This window comes from Lithobates pipiens, unplaced genomic scaffold (genome assembly GCF_037356315.1).
Source record: "Lithobates pipiens isolate NorthernLeopardFrog02 unplaced genomic scaffold, aLitPip1_a1.2 Scaffold_10, whole genome shotgun sequence".
NCBI classification, from domain to species: Eukaryota; Metazoa; Chordata; class Amphibia; order Anura; family Ranidae; genus Lithobates; species Lithobates pipiens.
The window spans coordinates 219,129,052-219,150,979 of record NW_027507686.1 but is presented as its reverse complement, the minus strand read 5'-3'; the positions used below and the strand labels follow the sequence as shown (position 1 = coordinate 219,150,979).

The window sequence follows — 21,928 nt, the reverse complement described above, 5'->3', positions numbered from 1 at the left end:
GCTGCGGGATTCTGGGTTTTATCCAGAAATTGGATATCTGCTGGGCAGTGAGGACACATAACCTCAGCCAAGATGAAACCTACAGCAGGCCAATGATCAGTTTATACATACATAATACATGGCACGGCATCCTACTCAACATAGGAGGGCATCTGGGGAAGAAATGAGCAGGTCCATCACAAGGCTACAGCGTATTGTATAGTAATAAACAGGCTCCTGGTTTATAATTTAACTTTTACATGAGAGCTTTATTTAGGTAACAATTATGCTCTATTCATTACAATTGTTGTATTAAAACAATATGATATAATCTGGAATTACATTTCACTAGATTTGTAGAAGCAGACAAAAATTGGTTCCTAAACAACTTACAGAGAACCTTCTTTCAGTAGTTCAAGTGACGGTGGGTGAAAAGTGAGCCTTGTGTCATCATAAGTTATCCTGTTCCATCATGTCCTTCAAAGGACATAGTGTAGAGCAGCCATTCTCAACTAGGTTTCCATTGAACCTTAAGGTTCCTCCAGAGGTTGCTAGGGGTTCATTGAACAATAAACAGCTTAGATGAGTAACTATTGACACCAACGATCTTTTTAGCTATTTGATAGGGGTAGCTTTTTCCCCAATGACCACCAATGTAAGGAGCATTTTTCTCATTGACCACCAATGTAAGGAGCATTCTTCCTTCTGGCCACCAATGCAAGGAGCATTCTTCCTACTGGCCACCAATGCAAGGAGCATCCTTCCCATTGACCACCAATTTAAGGAGAATTCTTCCTACTGGCAAACAATGTAAGGAGCAGTAGTGTCTGGTGCTCAATTGTTTTTCTGGAGGGAAACTACTTACCCCATCCTGGTTGCAGGTGGCTTCCCCACTGCTTCTCCTCCTTGACGGCTTCCCGGGCGGCTTACTAGCTGCTTCTCCTCCTCGGCAGCTTCAGTGGCTTCCCAGCTGCTTCTCCTTCTCAGGTGGCTTCCCCACTGATTCTCCTACCAGCTAATCAGGTTGCTTCTCCTCCCAGCTAATCGGGTCCTGATTGGTCAGGAGAAGAATCAGAAAGACATTAGCGAATACTAATTTGCTAATGTCACTCAAGTGAGTGGCTTGGAGCACAGAGCCCACCCATTTCAAAGCCAATTAGAGCCTCAGGCTCTGATCATGTGCTTCTAAAAAAAAACAAAAAAAAAAACCCACAGTAATCCATTGGTCCGGCGCCCTGCATGGAGATTAGGAGCCGGGTGCAAAGAAATTGACCACTAATGTAAGGAGAATTCTTTCTACTGGCCAACAACATAAGAATTCTTCCCACTGGACACCAATGTAAGGAGTATTCTTCCTACTGACCACCAATGTAAGGAGAATTCTTCCAATTGACCACCAATGTAAGGAGAATTCTTACCGGCTAACAGTGTAAGGACAATTCATCCTACTGACCCCCAATGTAAGGAGAATTCTTCCCACTGGTCACCAATGTAAGAAACATTTTTCCTATTGACCACCAATGTAGGGAGCATTCTTCCAATTGACCAGCAATGTCAGGCGCACTCTTCTCGGTGACCACCAGACTAATGTACCATGAGCTGTAGATATAGTAATTATTAGTAGGGGTTCCCTGGGACCAGAAAGATATTCCTCCGTGCTAAAAAGACTAAGAAAGAGTGTTGTATAGGAAAGTATGCTAAAGAGAAACACGGATGGGTCAAATGGGATGGTGGATGTGGATAAATGTATTTCTGTGATATATATTTGGAACTGAGAGGATTGTTAGCAAAATAGATGGTGAACTACGTATTACTTTATGGACTAGATAGGGACTCTCTGGGCCTATCCATTATTGTCCAAACATGCCCATAGATGTGACAGCTGACGCAATGATTGTTCAGCCAAGCATACATGCCTATGCAAATCTTAAAAGAATGGCATAGACTGGTCAGAAAAAAACAACTTAGTTGATCCATTTATCACTTGAAATTATTCAGGGAAGTTCACCCAGTTTGCTGAGTGCAATTGTCCAATAATCTTATGTTTTAATTCCTTTACAGGTCTCTGTAAATGTGACAGACTTCAACGTGGAGTACAGTAACACATGCGGCTTTGACTATATGCTCATTTTCAATGGACCAAAGACCACCTCCCCATTGATGGGAAAATTTTGTGGCAAAATAACCATACCTACCTTAACCTCCACAGGAAATACCCTTGTTTTTCAGTTCCACAGTGATGAGTCCGTTCAGCTCAATGGGTTCTTTGCCAAATATGCCTTTGGTAAGTATTTTGGAAAGGTTTTTTGAGACAGGAGACACATCTAATGCTGGGTATTTTATCCTTTGGTAGTAAAACAAAGAGATTATAATTAAAGGCTAAGGCCAGCTAACACCTTTTATATTATTTTGGAGAGAGTGGTCGTGTAGTTGCTCTCAGTGTCCCCATTGGGGAGATTTTCCCTCTTCATATCAGGACAAGAATTGATGATTCAACAAAAGAACAAGCAGTACTAGGGGCCCTGTATGCAGATAGCATACTAGTAGAACATAAAGGGGTTGATTTACAAAAGCCATTTAGGCTGTTCACTTTGCAAGGGAAGTTTCAGTTTGCCTATTTGCCTTTAGTAACTCAGCCTCAAAGCGTGACCGATTGAAGTGTGTGTAAATCCTAACAAGCAGCGACTCTGATTTTCTCCCTTTTGGTCTGTTAAATATTCCATTCCAACCATTCTTTTTGAAAAAGTTCCTGATGATTCTGCCAGAAATCTTGGCAGCTGATAACTCCCTTGGGTTCCACCAGATGTTTCTAGAGGTTCCTTGAGCTGTGGCTGGTTGACCTCCTATTTGATGATGCCTCCATAGTTCTGGGGTCAGTGCTACTTGGCAGTACCAGCTGCAGGATACGAATGATCTTTTTAACTTTCTGTAAGCAGGAATTCTAACCAATTCTGTAAGGAACATTCTTTCCATTGATCACCAATTTAAGAGACATTTTTACCACTGACCCTCAAAGAATTGGTTTTAGCAAGGGTTCCCCAAGACCTAAAAATTAATTCAAACGTTCCTCAAAAGGTTGAACTCTAGACTCTGCCTGTGTGCAGTCTCCTGAGTTACATTGTTCCCATTTATCTCTATAGACTTTAAAACCCCCTTTGGCAGCCATTCACAACTCTATAGGTTGGTCGGGGTTCATTGAGCTGTAAGTGATTGGCCTCCCTTTTGATGGTCCTTGCATCATTCTGAAGCCAATGTCATTTTGGCATGATATCAGTGATGTTTTACTCTGTAAAAGTGTCTGCAAATTTATTTCAAGGGCTATTCCTGATTAAAAAGGTTGAGACAGGCTGCTCTACGCTATGGAGAAGAAGGGTTTCTAAAGTGCCGTCATAAGGTGACACCGCTACTCCTCCATAATTACAATATGGTAAGCGAATGTTGCCGTGCAAGGACAGGAAGAATGTTCCAGGCAGACTCACTAGGTCAGGGCTGTCCAAACATTTTTCAAAGAGGGCCAGATTTCATGAAGTGAACATGCGTGAGGGCCGACTATTTTGCCTTGCATTTTTGAACAATTAAAATTAAATGCAAATTAAATATTTTATGCAAAGTTTATTGTAACAGCATACTATTCATATCATAACAATATATGATGAGAGAGAATATATACATACATACATACATACACTTTGCTCAGGGTAACGAGCTCAGGCATGTTGTGTTTTTAATAACTCTCTCAAGGAAAGGAACCATGTTCCGGTTTGATGTGGCCCCCCAAGTATATACATCGGTGGCTCCCAAAGCTCAAGCATGTTAGGTATATTAACAGCATAATAAACCCTATCTTCTTTAGCCTGACAAATCCAGAGCACCGTGCACATTCTTAGTATGAGCCGGGGCATGTGGCTGGGTGTGTTCACAAGTCTATGCGCCCGAGCCCGCAAGGAAGCTGACAGTGCCACCGCCAATCACAGGCACAGTGACATATCCCCGATCTCTGCATCTGCAGAGATCAGGAATATTCACAGTGCCTGTGATTGGTTCTTCGCTCTCTCAGCTTCATAGCTGTTCAGGCACATAGGCTTGTGAACAAGCCCAGCCACACGCCCCGGCTCATACTAAGAATGAGCGTAGCGCTCAGGATTTTTCAGGCTAAAGAAGATAGGTATATTAACAGCATAAAAAAAAAACATAACACGCTCAAGCTTTGGGGGCCACAGGTGTGTATATATATATAAATATATATACGTATATATGCAAATTCCAAATGGGGGGCACATCAAACCGGAAAGCGGGCCGCAAATGGCCAACGGGCCGGACTTTGGACATGCCTGCACTAGGTGAAAATAAAGGGGGAAAAAATCCTAAAAAAGAAAACCAATGCAGCCATCACATCTAAGGACTAGGAAGCTACAATATATAATTGTGTTCCTGGATTTGGATAGGCTTTAATTTATTCATTGCGTAGGCATTTTTTGTGCCTGACAGCTGTGGTACAATTCTAGATGTCAGCAGAGGAAGCTATAGGTGAAATTAGAGGTTACAGCTCCTAGTCTAGGTAAACCCTGTGGGATCCGCTATTGAGCAATAAACACCTGTTCATATCTGGAACCCTTTCTTGCTTTTATTTAAAATTTGATCAATACTCTAAATCCTTTTTTTATGTTTTCTTTCTAATGAAACAACAATAATAAGAGGAAGAAGCCAAATCTATAAGAGAAGATATACTGCAATTCGAGTTTTGGTTTTATTGGTTATTTACACATGCCTACTCTTGGTTGTGTCCGCATGTTGATAATTAAATAAATTGTAATATTATTTATAAGTGATTTAATAAAGATTAATAATTAAATACCATACATTTGTGTTGGTGCACCATTGTCTTTGCTTAAAGTTCTGTTACTTTGTCATGTAATGTAGCAGGAGTGAGGACCAACTCCCACTATGTGCAGTGACCACCACAGGGTAAAACATCTGTCACCGCAGGAACACACTGCGACACAGCCTAGCGCTGCATTTTATCGCAGTGCACTGGCCTGTATCACACTGTGGTGCCAGGCAGTGCAGCACCTTGCCCAACATAGCAGTGAATGAAGTTTCCTCACAAAGTCACCATTCCTCACACAGTGCTCAGCGGTGGGGGCAAACAGGTGAAATTACACAGCTGGCCACATTAGCAACAGTGTCTGGTCTGGTTCAGTTGAGAGGAGGGTGAGAGAATGTTCCTACAGTAAATGGGAACTGGGCATGAATTATAATATTTCATGTTAAAGCGGGAGTCCGCCGGGACTCCGCGTTTTTTTTTTTTTTAAAAGCCAGCAGCTACAAATACTGCAGCTGCTGACTTTTAAAATAGTGACACTTACCTGTCCAGCGCGCCTGTGATGTCGGCACCCGAAGTCGATCTCTCGATCGTCTCTCGGGTGCTGCCGCCGCCATCTTGGGTATGAGAATCAGGAAGTGGAGCCTTTCGGCTTCATTTCCCGGTTCCCTACTGCGCATGCGCGAGTCGCGCTGCGCAATAAGGATTGACCCGCTGCCTCTGGGATCCGTGTGTTTCCCACCAGGCAGCGGGGGGACTTTCGGAAAGGGGCGTAATCTACGCCCCTTTCCGCAGAGAGCTATCCCGGAAGTGGGTGCAGATACCTGTACTGTACAGGTACCTGCACCCCCCCTCCCCCCTGAAAGGTGGCAATTGTGGCGCCGGAGGGGGGGGAGGGTTCCGATGAGCGGAAGGTCCACTTTAGGGTGGACCTCCGCTTTAACCATTTGAGTAAGGTAGAGTGAGAAAAAAGGGAAGGAGGGGCAGCCAGCTTGGGTGGTGGTGGCAAGTGACAGAGGTTCTGTCGGAGGGGTGAACTGGTGTCTGTATGGCTGCCCTTCGAAGTGGCAAGGTCCTTATATTAGTGCCTGCTGCCTAATTGAACCCTGTTAGCCCCTGTACACACGGTCGGAGATTTCGACAACCAAATCCGTCGGATCTTGTCCGTCAGATTTTGCCCTTCGAAGTGGCAAGGTCCTTATATTAGTGCCTGCTGCCTAATTGAACCCTGTTAGCCCCTGTACACACGGTCGGAGATTTCGACAACCAAATCCGTCGGATCTTGTCCGTCAGATTTTGCCCGTCGGATCTTGTCCGAAACTGTTGCATACACACGGTCGGACTAAGTTGTCGAAAAATCCAATCATTCAGAACGTGATGACGTAATTTCGTTACGATGAGACTACGTTCAGGCTAGTAGCCAATAGCTTTGATGTAGAAATTTGATCTGAGCATGCGTGGCACTTGGTCCGATCAAAATTCTCTACACATGATCGGAGTATGTCCGATCGAACCAGTTGGTCGGAAAATATTTCCAACAAGTTGGAAAATTGGGTCCGACGGATATTCCAACGGAATCAGTTTGATGCATACCACACACAGTTAGATTATCCGACAACATGGTCCGATAGGACACATTCCGACGGATTCTCTGACCGTGTATACAAGGGCTTAGAGGCTGGGCCATGGTATGTGAGGCCTTGTGACATATACAGCAGCTTCCCTCTTTGCCTTTGGGCTGATAAAGTAGAGTGTATTGTTTAGCTCGTGATAGAGCTGGTAGAGAGACTCCACACTCGTTGTCTCCCAAAAAGTCTCTGTAGTCTGTGTCAGGACAGGTGTCACTGGCAAGTGAAAAGAAGTTATCCTTCCAGCGTAGGGCTCAGTGAAGTAATTTGGCTTCAAGTTCTGCCCACGAGGGGTGCTAACTCACATAAGAAAGTAATCATATAAATTATCAGCATGCAGTTCCCACATGCCTATATATAGAGCATTTTTTACTCAGAGCATTGGTGTAGGAACTCCCCCTTTCTGAGTCACCCTTTTTTTGCCACCCCTACTCCTCTCTCATTACCATTCCTTGGTTCCACCCCTACCCATCTCCCATTACTGCCCTTTTAAAGAATACAGAACCAAGTATCATTTTGTGATGATAAATAATTTGTATGGAATTTGTTAACAAGAAATGCAGTAAAATATATCCCCTGTAGCCAGTAACAACAGAGCCTCCCCCAGCAACAATAGATCCACCCAACAGCAATGGGCCACCTAAACAACCCTGTCTCTCCCATCAGCAACAATAGCCCCCCCCCCCCCAGCAGCAACAACAGATCTCTCCACAGCCATCATCAATAGACACTCCAGCAGCCAGCAACAATAGACCCTTCCCGCAACAGACCTTTCATAACAATAACTGACCCCCCAGCAATATAAGACCCACCCCCAGCAACAATAGGCCTCCCACCAGCAAAAATAGGCCCCCTGCAATGCAAAAATAGATCCCCTCCAACTAGAATAGATCCCTCAGCATCAATAGACCCTGAAGCACACTCAAGCACCTCTTACCATTACATACAGATGTAAAATGTAAAACGTAGCGGCCATCTTACTGGTTGGGGACTCTGCTTTTTTTTGCACACAGACTTTCCTGGCCTGCTTCAGGACATCCTGTAAGCCCGGGTACCTGCCCAAGAACCGCTGCACCACCAGGTTAAGGACGTGAGCCACACAGGGCACATGGGTCAGTTGTCCTTGTCGGAGGGCGGAGAGGAGGTTGGTGCCATTGTCACAAACCACCATTCCTGGCTTAAGCTGGCGTGGCGTCAACCACCTCTCGGCCTGCCCCTGCAGAGCTGACAAAACATCTGCCCCAGTGTGGCTCCTGTCCCCCAAACAAACCAGCGCAAGCACGGCATGGCATAATTTTGCATGCGTACATGTGTAGCCCCTGGAACGCCTACGGAGCACCGCTGGTTCTGAGGACAGAGCACTGGAAGAGGCCATGGAGGAAGAAGAAGAGGAGGGGGGTGGAAGAGAGAGGTGTGTCACAACCAATAGTAGCATTTTGGAGGCGTGGTGGCGGAACAACCTCCAACACTACCACACCTTGTCCTGCAGCCTTCCCAGCTGCCAGAAGAGTGACCCAATGGGCCGTGAAAGACAGGTAACGTCCCTGTCCATGCCTGCTGGACCATAAGTCAGTGGTAATATGCACCTTACTGCTGACCGCCCTGTCCAGTGAGGCAAGGACATTGCCTTCCACATGTCGGTAGAGAGCCAGAATCGCCTTCCGTGGGGACCTTCCACTGAGGAACCGCACATTGTACAAACTCACGGAAGGGGGCCGAGTCTACCAACTGAAAAGGCAGCAGTTAAAGTGCAATTTAGCCAAGCTAGCATTCAACCGCTGGGCATGTGGATGGCTGGGAGTCAACTTCTTTTGACGGTCCAGCAGCTGGGGCAGGGACATTTGTCTATTATAATCGGACGTGGGTGTACTGCTAGCAGAGTGCCCGGAATCACTTGGCTGTGACACACCTAATTCTACACCTTCATTCCTCTCAGAGCAGGTTTCAGGGAGGACTGAAGGTCTAGTGGGGTTGGAGATCCCAGCTGATGAGGAGCAAGGAGAGGTCCGCTTTGTTCTTTGGTGTGAGTCTTTGAGGTACGCTTGCCAATGAGCTGCATGGCAGGTCAACATATGTCTGGTCAAGCATGTGGTGCCCAAGCCGCTGATGTTTTGGCCACGCGAGATACGCTTGAGAAATATGTTGCAAATAGCAGCGGTGCGATCTGATGCACTTGTCTCAAAAAAGGCCCACACCAAAGAACTTTTAGAATAACGCGCAGAGGCAGCGCCCTGCACAGGTGGAGCTCTGTGGTGTGATTCAGTCGGTGTTCTGCCCCTAAGCTGGCTCCTGGAGGGCATCCTGCCTCGTTAGACATGTGCCTCCTCCTCCTCCTCTCTCCTACCAGGCACCCACGTGGAGTCAGTGCTCTCATCATCCCCTCCCTCTTCATCGCTGGAGCAAACCTGGCAGTATGCTGCAGCTTGTGGAACATGAGTGCCAGATTGCTGTCCTTCTTGAGCATCTTGAGCATCCCCTCTCTCTGCGCTCACGCTACTGCTTTCCTCTAGCTGAGTATCATCATCAGAGCCTACAAAACATCGGGCATCCTCCTGGAGCATGTACCCAACACTGTGCTCAAAGAGTTCAGGAGACTCCTCAGGATGACATGGTGGGTCTAGGGAAGGAGTCACTGATGATGACATTGAGAGGAGGGAAGACGATGCGTTTGCAGCTGCTTTGCTAGTACCCTGAGCCTGGGTGAGAGAGGATGAGGAGGATGAAGAGGGCTTGGTCATCCACTCTACCAAGTCTTCAGCATGTTGCGGCTCAACATGTCCAGCTGCTGAAAAGAAGCACAAGCGTGTCCCATGGCCACGTGCTGATGATGACGATGCACCGCGTCCATGACCAGCACTGTTGTCTCTAGACACATAGCCTGCTTGCCCTCTTTTATCGGCTCGTGCCTGTCTGCCTCTCCTTGTTGGCCTTCCAGACATGGTAATGGCCTGAAGGGAGATGGGAAAACCAGCAATTGGGTAGTGTATATTGTGCTGGAGGCACACACAACAACCACTAACTCCTGCAGATGGCAATATAGCTAGCTATATAGGTGGGTATAATGGTGTATTCTGCGGTCAGGGCACCCAGACAGCACGCACAATCTCCTACAACTGACTGCAAGCTCTATTTAAAAAGAGCAATATAGCTAGCTATATAGGTGGCTATAACGGTGTATACTGCGGTCAGGGCACGCAGACAACAACCACTACAGAAGAGCAAGAACGCAAAATCGGCTGATAACGAACGGTATATACTGTGTTGAAGGTACACACCGTTATACATATATAACACCCACTAACTCCTACAGACACCAACACACTATACAAGGCCACCGCGCTGGCGGCCTTATATAGTGTGGGGTTTGTACTACACAGCCTGAGCTATGATTGGCCACAGGCATCCTGCTTGTGGCCAATCATGGCTCCCCTCGCTGCCGGCGCTGTGATTGGCCAAGCATGTGGGGTCTCAGTGCATGCTTGGCCAATCATGAGCCAGCAATGCACTCCGATGGCGCAGTGCATTGTGGGCCGTGAGTGCCACACGAATTTGGCGCAAACGGCCCATAACGTTCGGTATTCGCCGAACGGACGAACAGCCGATGTTCGAGTCGAACGTACGTTCGACTCAAACACGAAGCTCATCCCTAGTCAATAGGTATCAAGCAGGAGAACAGCAGGATTCAGGTATCAGGACAAGCTGAAGATCAGTCAGCAACCGTCTGGGGTCAGAGCACTTCTTTAAATATGCTGTCTGGCGCCAATTGATGCACACAGACATCTACGGGCGCCCAGAGGCGTTCACATGTGCACACCAGACAGGAACTAATAGTTCTTTTACACCATCTCTTTCTTACATTTGGCTTTATTCGGACCACTCCTGGTCAGTTTAGGCAGTGGCAATCGCATGATCATCTTCTTATTAATCTTTTCCTTTTGAAAGTACTACCATTTTATATCAACAACGCCTTCACAAGCGCAGGAGAAATTCTTTCTTTGTTTATATTGTCACTAACATTTATAGGTAATATTTTACCCCCACTGGAGCATATTAGATCATGCCTTATCAACTGTGGGTATTAGATTGTGTATATGGAGGTTTTCTATTTGCGTGTGTTATTTATTTTTTCTCCTCCTCTTGAACTGGATGGACTTATCGAAATAAGCAGTTAGAACATTAGGATTGATCAATTTACAAATACTATATGTATATTTTATTTGTTAACAAAGAAATGTAGCAGACTGCATTTTGGCTTAAATTTATGAAGAAGGATTATTTATTTGCAATTTTTTATAACAGAAACATTTTTTATTAAACATTTGTTGGTCAATTTTCCTTTATGTAACAAAAAATACAAAACACACTGATAATTAAATACCACCAAAAAAACCTCTATCTGTCTCAAAAAATGATATAGAATTAATTTGTGTACACTGTTGCATCATTGAGTTATTGCCATTCAAAGCGTGACAGCAATGAAATCTGAAAACCGGTCTGCAGAAAGAAAGGGGATGAAACAGTCTGTTCTTGAAGTGGTTAAAGGGTCAGCTCATCCAAAACATACTTTTGTTTAAATGTGCAGCAATGCATAGTAGTGCATTGACATACCATATGTTACAGAAAAGGGTCATATGCAATCTTAGGACGTATTAGGGTGCATTGGCTGCAATTCATTTTAAATGGGCTGCTCTAACACAACGCACATTAACTCGCAGGATCTGCAGCTGCCTTACCAGATTGGTTGACACATACCTGCTAAATAAGGTTTTCTTATTTAGGCTTTCTATGCTGCCGCCATGTGTATTACTCCACAGGCGTTGTAAATTTCCACATAGTAGGTTCAAAAACATTGCTCCAGCGAAACCGGAAGGGACGTCACTCGTTGTGGCCAGTGAGGAGTGACGTCAGTGGAAACTAGTCACCTATGTGACCTGAGACCTCCAAAAACATGGCACTGTCCAGAAATGAGTAAGCAGAACTGACGTGCCTGCTGCAAAAGATGCGGGCGGCGTCCCGAGGCCCATTCGCCACCATCTTGCAAGCCGGAGAAGGAATCCACCGGTGCCGGAAGTTGACCATAGAGATTTCCGAGGAACAGATGATCCCCAGTCATCTCTATGACTCTCGGAGACCTGGGCACAACGTAATGACATCACGTCTGGCCTGGCAGTTATAAATACTGCCATGTACTCAAAAGCCAAGATTGTCCTGTTTTATTTATTTTTTTGATCTCAGCCTTTCCTGCCTAGAGGAGAGATGTGGGGTCTCATTGACCCCACATCTCTCCATAAAGATGACCTGTCATGCACTATTCCTATTGCAAGGGATGTAACATTCCTTGTGTAGGAATAAAAGGGATAAAAAAATTTTTTTTTAAGGGAAAGTGTAAACAAAATAAAGATAAAATAAACAAAAAATTAAGGCTCCTGTTCCCCATGAGCTGGCATGCAAAATTTTTAATGCATGATATGTTAGGTATCTATTTACTCTGCGTAATGTCATCTTATGTCGCGTACACACGTTCTGACTTTCCGGCAGACTTGGTCCGGTGGACCAGAGTCTATCGGACAATTCCATCACGTGTGAGCTCCAGCTGACTTTTTCTGCCAAAAGTCCGGCGGACCTAAAAATAAGAGTGGCTTCAAATTTGTCCACCTGACTTGGCTTTTAGCGGACAATCCATTTGACTGTGTGTTAGTCCGACGGACTAAAACCGATGCTAGGGCAGCTATTGGCTACTGTCTATGAACTTCCTTATTCTTTCTCATCACGTTCGAATCCGTCAGACTTTTGGATTGATCGTGTATGGCCAAGTCCGTTCATTTGAAAGTCCGGCAGACCTCAGCTGCAAAGTCCGTCGGATTGTCCGCCGGACCAAGTCCGTCCAAAAGTCCAGTCTTGTGTACGCGACATTTCACATTATACAAAATGTTTTTTGTTTTTTTTTAATCATGAAAAATTGCTGTGCAAATACCATGGGACATAAAAAGTTGCCACAACCGCCATTTTATTTTTATTATAAAAAAAATATGTTTGGGGGTTCTGAGTAGTTTTCTAGCCAAAAATGTTTTACATGTAGGGGCGAAAGTACCAGAATTTGCCTGGATGGGAAGTGGTTAAAGTATATCCAAAGCCAAAACCTTTTTTTTTATAGGGCAGAGAATAGGTTAAACCCCATCAAGTTTTTCTGCCATCTATGTTGCATTGGGGAGATTTCCCTTCTCCCACAGCCACAACAGGAAGTGAGAGAAGATCTCTTCAAAGTGAAAATGACCTCTCGGCCAATTGTCACTGCAATATGGGTCCATGTTGGAATATTTTCATTCTATTCCTGATCTAGTGGCAATAAAAAAAATTGGTAGTAAAAACGATCACCAGCACAAATAGAGAGGGTGAATCCCCTAAATGGGGACCAAGACAGCTATAAGAACCTGACATGGGGTTTTAATCGTAGCCTATTTATTTCAAAGCTAATAAAAAAGTTTTGGGTTTAGAAATATTATGAGGGACTGGCAGTGAAATGGAGTTTTCAGTGATGGGACATTCTGCATTTTGTGTAGACCAAGAAACAGGAATCTTCACCAACTGCTACGGCCGTGCCATTCCCTTAGTTCAGTCGGACTCTTCAACTCGATGGCACTGAAATAAGAATTGTAAAATACATTTTTAGATGTGCTGGAAAAACAGGAAATTGTAGAAGAAAATGGAGGTGACATTACATAAAGATAAGACTGAATACAGAAAAAATATATATTTTAGATGAAGACTTTATATCTGATGAGAACTTTATACACGCTTGTAATCTATTCCAACTGTATGTAAACCCAACTCACTAAAATCTCTTAAACTCAACATATTGTAATTTCATAAATGATTTTCAAAAGATTCCAATGTGCAGCTTTCATTAGAATAAATATCTGGTGATCCTGCCATGAAAGTCCCCGTTCAGACACTTCTTTATATAGGGTGACAACACGCTGCCTCCCAACTCTGCTCTTTCTTTGTCATGCAGGCTTCCAATGGAGACTACAAGTGATAATTTCAACACACATTATGAAGACGTGGGGGTTAATTTACTAAAGGTGGAGTGTACAAAATATGGTGCAGCTCTGTATAACAACCAATCAGCTTCCAGATATTTTTGTCAAAGCTTAACTGCACAAGCTGAAGATAGAAGCTGATTGGTTACCATGGACAGCTTCACCAAGTTTTACACCCTCCAGTTATAGTAAATCAACCCCTTGGTCTACTGTTGTCACCATTTATAAAGCCGTGTAGACAGGGCGATGACTTCTCAGCAGGACATTGATACTTTAAAGAAGACCTCAATAAAATAATGAGGTGGGCAACTACATGGCAAAAGCGGTTTAATCTTGAAAAATGTAAAGTAATGCTCTTGGGGGGCTAAGAATATGAATGCAAGTTACTCACTAGAGGGAGACCCTCTAGGGAAATCCAGGATGGAAAAAGATCTGGGGGTCCTAATAGATGACAGGCTCAGCAATGGCAATGGCATGCAATGCCAAGCTGCAACAAGCAAAGCCAGCAGAATATTAGCATGCATTAAAAAAAGGGTATTTACTCAAGAGATAAAACTATAATCATGCCACTTTATAAAACTCTAGTTTTGCCACATCTGGAGTATGCCATCCAGTTCTGGTCTCCAATCTTCAGGAAGAATGTGCTAGAACTGAAGAGAGTTCAGAGAAGGGCAATAAAGTTAATAAGGGGACAGGAGGACCGCAGTAACGTGGAATGACTACAAACATTAAACTTATTCTCCCTGGAGAGGAGATGCTTGAGAGGAGATATGATAACAATATACAAATATCTCAATGTTGATTCTAGCATAGGGAATAAACTATTCAGTCTTAGGAGTATAAGAAGACACGGGGCCACGCAAAAAAACTGGAGGAAAAGTGGTGTAACTTTACATTGCGCAGGGAGTTTTTCACTGCCAGGGTGGTAAGGATGTGTAACTCCCTTCCACAATCAGTGGTGTCAGCAGGAAGTATTGATCGTTTTAAAAAAACTCTTAGATGGGCATGTTAGTGAGCACAATATGCAGGGATATGGGATATGATTTATTTTTATTTTTTTACATGAACACACAGTAAAGGGGGCACACGCTGCTCCCACTGTGATTGGACACAGCAGCAGCCAATCAGTGGGTCCGGCTGCCGCAATGGCCACCACGACCCGCCGATCGCTCTGAGGAGAGACAAAGCGGAAGTGTGCTTGTGTAAACAAGGCAAACTGCTGATCTGTCAGGGAGCAAAAGAGAGAACTTGTGTTTCAGCTAAGCTGAAACACAATCTCTCTTTTCCTTCAGTGTATCTGTCCAGAAAACACCTCCCGGGCACACACTTAACCCCTTGATCGTCCCTCATGTTAACCCCTTCCCTGCCAGTGTCATTAATACTGTGATTTTTTTTAGCATTGATCACAGTATTGGTATCACTGGTTCCCAAAAAGTGTCAATTAGTGTCCAATTTGTCCCCTTCAATGTTGCAATGCTGCTAAAAAGCGCTGATTGCCGCCATTACTAGTAAAAAAAAAACACAATGCTATAATTTTTTGCGCAAACCAATCAATATACAGTAATACCTCGTATTGCGAGTAACGCGGTTAACGAGTGTTTCACAATATGAGCTATTGTTTTTTTTAAATCCTGACTTGGTTTGCGAGCGTTGTCCCACAAAACAAGCAGGATTCAAGCCTCTGCGGTGTGCAGTACCGCATTTGACCAGAGGTGCGGGGGTGTCGGTGACACTCGGAGCCACTCAGATGCACCCAGAGCCAAGTGCATCCGAGCTGCTCTGAGCGCTTTCCGAGTGTCTCCGGCACCCCCCACCTCTGGCCACACGCGGTACTGCATACAATAGAAGTTACTGTGGAACAAATTACCTGAGTTTCCATTGACTTCTATGGGGAAACTCGCTTTGATATACTTACACATAAGTGCTTTGGATTACAATCATTCTTCTGGAACTAATTATACTCATAATCCAATACCACTGTACGCTTATTGGAATTTTTTTTTAAATTTGATTTGTTACATATTTTATAGCAGAAAGTATATATATACATGATCGGAATTCCGGCCAGAAAAAGACAGATGAGAGCTTTTCATCTGAAAATGCGACCTTGTGTATGCTCCATCGGAATTTAGCTGTCCGAATTCCCGCCAGCCAAAAATTGATAGCATGTTTTCAATTTCTCAGACGGAAAAACTTTCTTTTGGAAATTCCGATCGTGTGTATGCAATTCCGACACGCCAAAATTCACACATGCTCAGATTCAACTACGAGACGGAAGCTATTGGCTACTGGCTATTGAACTTCCTTTTTCTAGTCCCATTGTACGTGTTGTAAGTCACCGCGTTCTAAACGATCAGAATTTTGTGTGATCGTGTGTGTAGGCAAGACAGCTTGAGCGGAATTCCGTCGGAATTCCATTGGGAAAACCATCAGAGCTTTTTCCGACGAGAATTCCGATCGTGTGTACGAGCCACCAGAATTTCTATACGAACAAAAATCTAAACAGCTTGCCAGCTTTAAAGAGGAGGTCCAGCCCCCTCCCACCCCACCAAAAAAATTAAAAGTCAGCAGCTCCTGACTTTTAATATGAGGACACTTACCTGTCCTGGAGTCCAGCAATTTTTCCAATTAGCTCTCAGGTGCTGCCGCCTCCATTTGTGGTAAGGAAAACCGACAGTGAAGCCTTTTCAGATTCACAGCCAACTGCCTACTGCGCATGCGTGAGGCGCACTGCACTCTCTACCTGACCCAAGAGCAGAGGAAGGAGGAGGGGGCCGAAATTCCGGGGGACCTCTTTGCATCTCGCCGCAGCCAGGTCTCCCGAAAGTGGGCATGGATACCTGGGTAATTGGAGCTTCCACTTTTGAGTGGAACTCCACTTTAAGACTTATTTTTGCAAAGTACAGTATTTAAAAAGATCTCTGTGAGTCAATAATAAATGTGTATATTTTGGCATTTTTGTTGGCCACCAACAAACCAATTTTTTTTCCAGACTATGTACAGTTGTTTCAGACAATTTGGCCTTCATCTTTGCCTTGTGTATAGCTATCTTTGGAATAAATGGCTCTGTGATTTTAGGAGATATTTGCACTATACACCAGGTCCTGGGTATGCATTTGGCCAATGGGCTGTTGAGGAACAGCTCTGTCCGCTCTACTGAAATGAGGTTTAATTCTTTTATTTTTGGGATTGAGAATGCGAATATCTTCTGTTCTAGGAAGGCTTTACTGGGCTACGCACTAATTTGGTTGGAGGGTTTTTGGATTCCCTTAGTCCTTTCTCTCTTTCTATGGTGATGCTGTCTGTGCCATTATTTCATGGTGAAATGCACCACACACCACACAAAGAATAGGAAAACTGCTCTCATGCCGAGCTTTGGACAAGCTGGATGGATAAAGTGCTACCATTAAGGAAATGTATAGCCGTTTTCTTTGTAATTTCTTTCTCTGCTCTCCTATTGAATGAATGAATGAATGAAATACTTATATAGCGCACAATGCGAACTGAATCGCCTCTAGGCGCTGTGGCGAGCTTTGATCATCTGCTAAAAGAGGAAGGTCTTGAGTTTTTTCCTAAAAGCCAGGTGATTTTCTTCCAGGCGGATGTTGATTGGTAGAGCATTCCATAGCAGAGGCCCTTGGACCTATTGGCCTTATTAGGAAGATTTACCCAGCATTCATGATTTTTAGTGTAGCTCATTTTATATATATATAAAAGTATGTCAGTACTTACCAAAGTAATAATTTGCACTGAACCCTTGTCCAGTGACTTTGTTATTGTCGCTGGAGAACTGGAGAAATACCATTGGCCCTTTGGATTTTATCTCCATTTGGCTTAATAGTCCGCAGTAAACACCAATGAGTGACGCATTACGGTTCCCACCATCTCTAATCTCTAGGTAGTCATTGGAGCATTGCGGAGTTGACTCTATCTTCAATTCACTGAATGTCAGAATTACCTGGAAAATATTCATTATTGTAAGACTGAGTAATTTAAATAGCAGTATATGTAACATTCACCAATAATTCACTACCAATGTATCTTCCTGGTGTGTGTGTTGTACATTACAGCGATTGATTGAACTGCTATCAATGTTTTAGTGAATTTCACATTCTTGGCTTAATAAATACGCCCCAATCATCAAGTCACATTTCATACAGAATATTTACAAAGAAGCATAAAAAACAAGATTAAGCCCATGTCATACTTGAGATTGATAAAATGTGTAAGGAGAATAGAAAAAGGACTTCAATGGATTCAAAAGGAAACTGTAATCATCAAATGTAATCATCAAATGTAATCATCAAATGTAATCATCAAATGTAATCATCAAATGGATCCATATTTGTAACTGCTGATTACATTGTCAGAATTGCAATCCAAAAAAGGTTCTACAAATATCAAATATAGATCCATTTAGTTATGTTTTCATTTAAAGGGGGACATTTGTTGACCCCAAATGTTTGTATATGATGGCTAGTGTGAAAGTGCTGGGAACCATATATATATATATATATATATATATATACATATACATATTTACACACAGTATCTCACAAAATTGAGTACACCCCTCACGTTTTGTAAATATTTTATTCTATCTTTTCATGTGACAACACTGAAGAAATTACACTTTGCTACAATGTAAAGTAGTGAGTGTACAGCTTGTATAACAGTGTAAATTTGCCGTCCCCTCAAAATAACTCAACACACAGCCATTAATGTTTAAACCGCTGGCAACAAAAGTGAGTACACCCCTAAAATGTAAAATGTCCAAATGGGGCCCAAAGTGTCAATATTTTTTGTGGCCACCATTATTTTCCAGCACTGCCTTAACCCTCTTGGGCATGGAGTTCACCGGAGCTTCACAGGTTGCCACTGGAGTCCTCTTCTACTCCTTCATGTTGACATTACGGAGCTGGTGGATGTTAGAGACCTTGTGCTCCTCCAACTTCTGTTTGAGGATGCCCCACAGATGCTCAATAGGGTTTAGGTCTGGAGACATGCTTGGCCAGTCCATTACCTTTACCCTCAGCTTCTTTAGCAAGGCAGTGGTCATCTTGGAGGTGTGTTTGGGGTTGTTATCATGTTGGAATACTGCCCTGCGGCCCAGTCTCCAAAGAGAGGGGATCATGCTCTGCTTCAGTATGTCACAGTACATGTTGGCATTCATGGTTCCCTCAATGAACTGTAGCTCCCCAGAGCATTAATGTAGCCTCAGACCATGACACTCCCACCACCATGCTTGACTGTAGGCAAGACACATCTATGTCCTTAGTCTACTTGTCTTTAGCAAACTACAGGCTTTCTTGTGCATCATCTTTAGAAGAGGCTTCCTTCTGGGACGACAGCCATGCAGACCAATTTGATGCAGTGTGTGGCGTATGGTCTGAGCACTGACAGGCTGACCCCCCCACCCCTTCAACCTCTGCAGCAATGCTGGCAGCACTCATACATCTATTTCCCAAAGACAACCTCTGGATATGACGCTGAGCATGTGCGCTCAACTTCTTTGGTCAACCATGGTGAGGCCTGTTCTGAGTGGAACCTGTGCTGTTAAACTGCTGTATGGTCTTGGCCACCGTGCTGCATCTCAGTTTCAGGGTCTTGGCAATTTTCTTATAGCCTAGGCCATCTTTAAGTAGAGCAACAATTCTTTTTTCAGATCCTCAGAGAGTTCTTTGCCATGAAGTACCATGTTGAACTTCCAGTGACCAGTATGAGCGAGTGAGAGCGATAACACAAAATTTACCACACCTGCTCCCCATTCACACCTGAGACATTGTAACACTAACAAGTCACATGACTCCGTGGAGAAAAAATGTCTAATTGGGCCCAATTTGGACATTTTCATTCAGGGGTGTACTTACTTTTGTTGCCAGCGGTTTAGACATTAATGTTTGTGTGTTGAGTTATTTTAAGGGGATAGTAAATTTACACTGTTATACAAGCTGTACACTCACTACTTTACATTGTAGCAAAGTGTCATTTCTTCGGTGTCGTCACATGAAAAGATATAATAAAATATTTACAAAAATGTGAGAGGTGTATTCACTTTTGTGAGATACTGTGTGTGTGTGTGTGTAAATATAATATATACACACACACACACACACACAGCATACAACTTTTTGTTTAAAAAATGCATAGTTACACAGTTACTTAGGCTGAAAAAAGACATCTTGTTCATACAATCCCAAATACACAATCCTTCACCCAGAGTTGATCCAGAGGAAAGCGAAAAACCCGAGCAAAGCATTATACGATTTGCTACAGCAGGGGAAAAAATTCCTTCCTGATCCCCCCCCCCCCCCCCGAGAGGCAATCGGATATTCCCTGGATCAACTTTACCTATTAATGTCAGTATCCAGTTACATTATTTCCATTTAAGGAAAGAATCCAGGCCTTTCTTAACCAGTTGCCGACCGCCGCACGCCGATGTACGTCGGTACAATGGCACGGGCAGGCATAAGGACATACATGTACGTCCCTTGCCTCCCGCGGGTCGGGGGCCCGATCGGGCCCCCGCCCGGTGCCTGCGGCGGTCGGTATTCGTACGGGAGCGATCCCGGACGAGGGGACGGCCATTCATTCATGGCCACCCCCTCGCGATCGCTCCCGACGAATAGAAATCCCCGGTGACATCACTTCCTCTCCTGTAATGTAAACACAGGAGAGGAAGTGATGTATTCTCTCCTCCGTGTCGGTATTTTTCGTTCCGACACGGAGGAGAGCGGATCAGTAAGTTGCACCAACACTCACACACACAGTAGAACATGCCAGGCACACTCACACCCCCCCTTTACCCCCCGATCACCCCCCCAATTACCCCTGCCCCCCAGTCACAGTGACACCAATGTAATTTTTTTTTTTTTTTTTTTTTGCATTGGTGTCATTTGTGACTGTAATAACTGTTAGGGCAGTTAGAGTTAGCCCCCTTTAGTTCTAATGTACCCCCCTAACCCCCCCAATAAAGGTTTAACCCGGTGATCACCCCCCGTCGCCAGTGTCACTAAGGCTGGGTTCACATTGCAGCGGTTTATGAGAACGAATGTGATTCGCACCGCACTGCAGTGCAAATCACATCCGATCTCTGTGCGATTCGAGTTCAGCCATTCGCCGCACCCGCCACACCCGCCGCACCCGCCGCAAATTCGCACGGGACCCTTTTTTTGGCCCGCAGCAGAATCGGATCGCATGGGTGTTCACACCATGCGATCCGAGTTTGCAGATCGCACTGCGATATGCGAACTGATCTGGGGGTGTCAGTAACATTTCACTGACACTCCCAGCAGTTCGCATAGGGCAGTGTGAACTGCCGCCGGGAGGCATGCGATGCGGGAACCCGCCGCGGATTCGCGGCGTTTCCGCATCGCTCCAGTGTGAACCCAGCCTAATAAGCGATCATTTTTCTGATCGCCGTATTAGTGTCACAGGTGACGCTAGTTAGGCAGGTAGGTATTTAGGTTCGCCGCAGCTTTTTATAGCGCCAGGGACCCCCATATACTACCGCATAAAGCCCCCTGATTGCCCCCTAGTTAACCCTTTCACCAGTGATCACCATATAACTGTTACAGGTGACGCTGGTTGGTTAGTTATTTTTTTATAGTTTCAGGGCACCCGCCATTTATTACCTAATAAAGGTTTAACCCCCTGATCACCCGGCGGGTGTCATTTGTGACTAATAACTGTTAGGGCAGTTAGGGTTAGCCCCCTTTAGTTCTAAGGTACCCCCCTAACCCCCCCAATAAAGGTTTAACCCCGTGATCACCCCCCGTCGCCAGTGTCACTAAGGCTGGGTTCACATTGCAGCGGTTTATGAGAACGGATGTGATTCGCACCGCACTGCAGTGCAAATCACATCCGATCTCTGTGCGATTCGAGTTCAGCCATTCGCCGCACCCGCCGCAAATTCGCACGGGACCCTTTTTTTGGCCCGCAGCAGAATCGGATCGCATGGGTGTTCACACCATGCGATCCGAGTTTGCAGATCGCACTGCGATATGCGAACTGATCTGGGGGTGTCAGTAACATTTCACTGACACTCCCAGCAGTTCGCATAGGGCAGTGTGAACTGCCGCCGGGAGGCATGCGATGCGGGAACCCGCCGCGCATTCGTGGCGTTCCCGCATCGCTCCAGTGTGAACCCAGCCTAATAAGCGATCGTTTTTCTGATCGCTGTATTAGTGTCACAGGTGACGCTAGTTAGGCAGGTAGGTATTTAGGTTCGCTGCAGCTTTTTATAGCGCCAGGGACCCCCATATACTACCGCATAAAGCCCCCTGATTGCCCCCTAGTTAACCCTTTCACCAGTGATCACCATATAACTGTTACAGGTGACGCTGGTTGGTTAGTTATTTTTTTATAGTTTCAGGGCACCCGCCATTTATTACCTAGTCTCACTAGTGTACCCCTAAATTTAGGAGTGTCTACTTTCCAAAATGGGGTCATTTGGGGGG

General features: G+C 44.7%; 1 protein-coding gene across 2 annotated transcripts in view; it reads right to left on the bottom strand.

Annotated features, from left to right (window-relative positions):
- Positions 1 to 12,419: 12,419 nt before the first annotated feature.
- LOC143940196 (low-density lipoprotein receptor-related protein 4-like) overlaps positions 12,420 to 21,928 on the bottom strand; it is an 80,178-nt gene continuing 70,669 nt past the window's right edge. For both annotated transcript variants that reach the window (XM_077461337.1, XM_077461346.1), the window contains exons 32-33: positions 17,202 to 17,427; positions 12,420 to 13,068 (exon numbers count right to left, since the gene is read on the bottom strand). In XM_077461337.1, the coding sequence (XP_077317463.1) occupies positions 13,055 to 13,068; positions 17,202 to 17,427 (240 nt within the window). In that variant the 3' untranslated portion in view covers positions 12,420 to 13,054. The remainder of the gene's footprint in view (positions 13,069 to 17,201; positions 17,428 to 21,928) is intronic.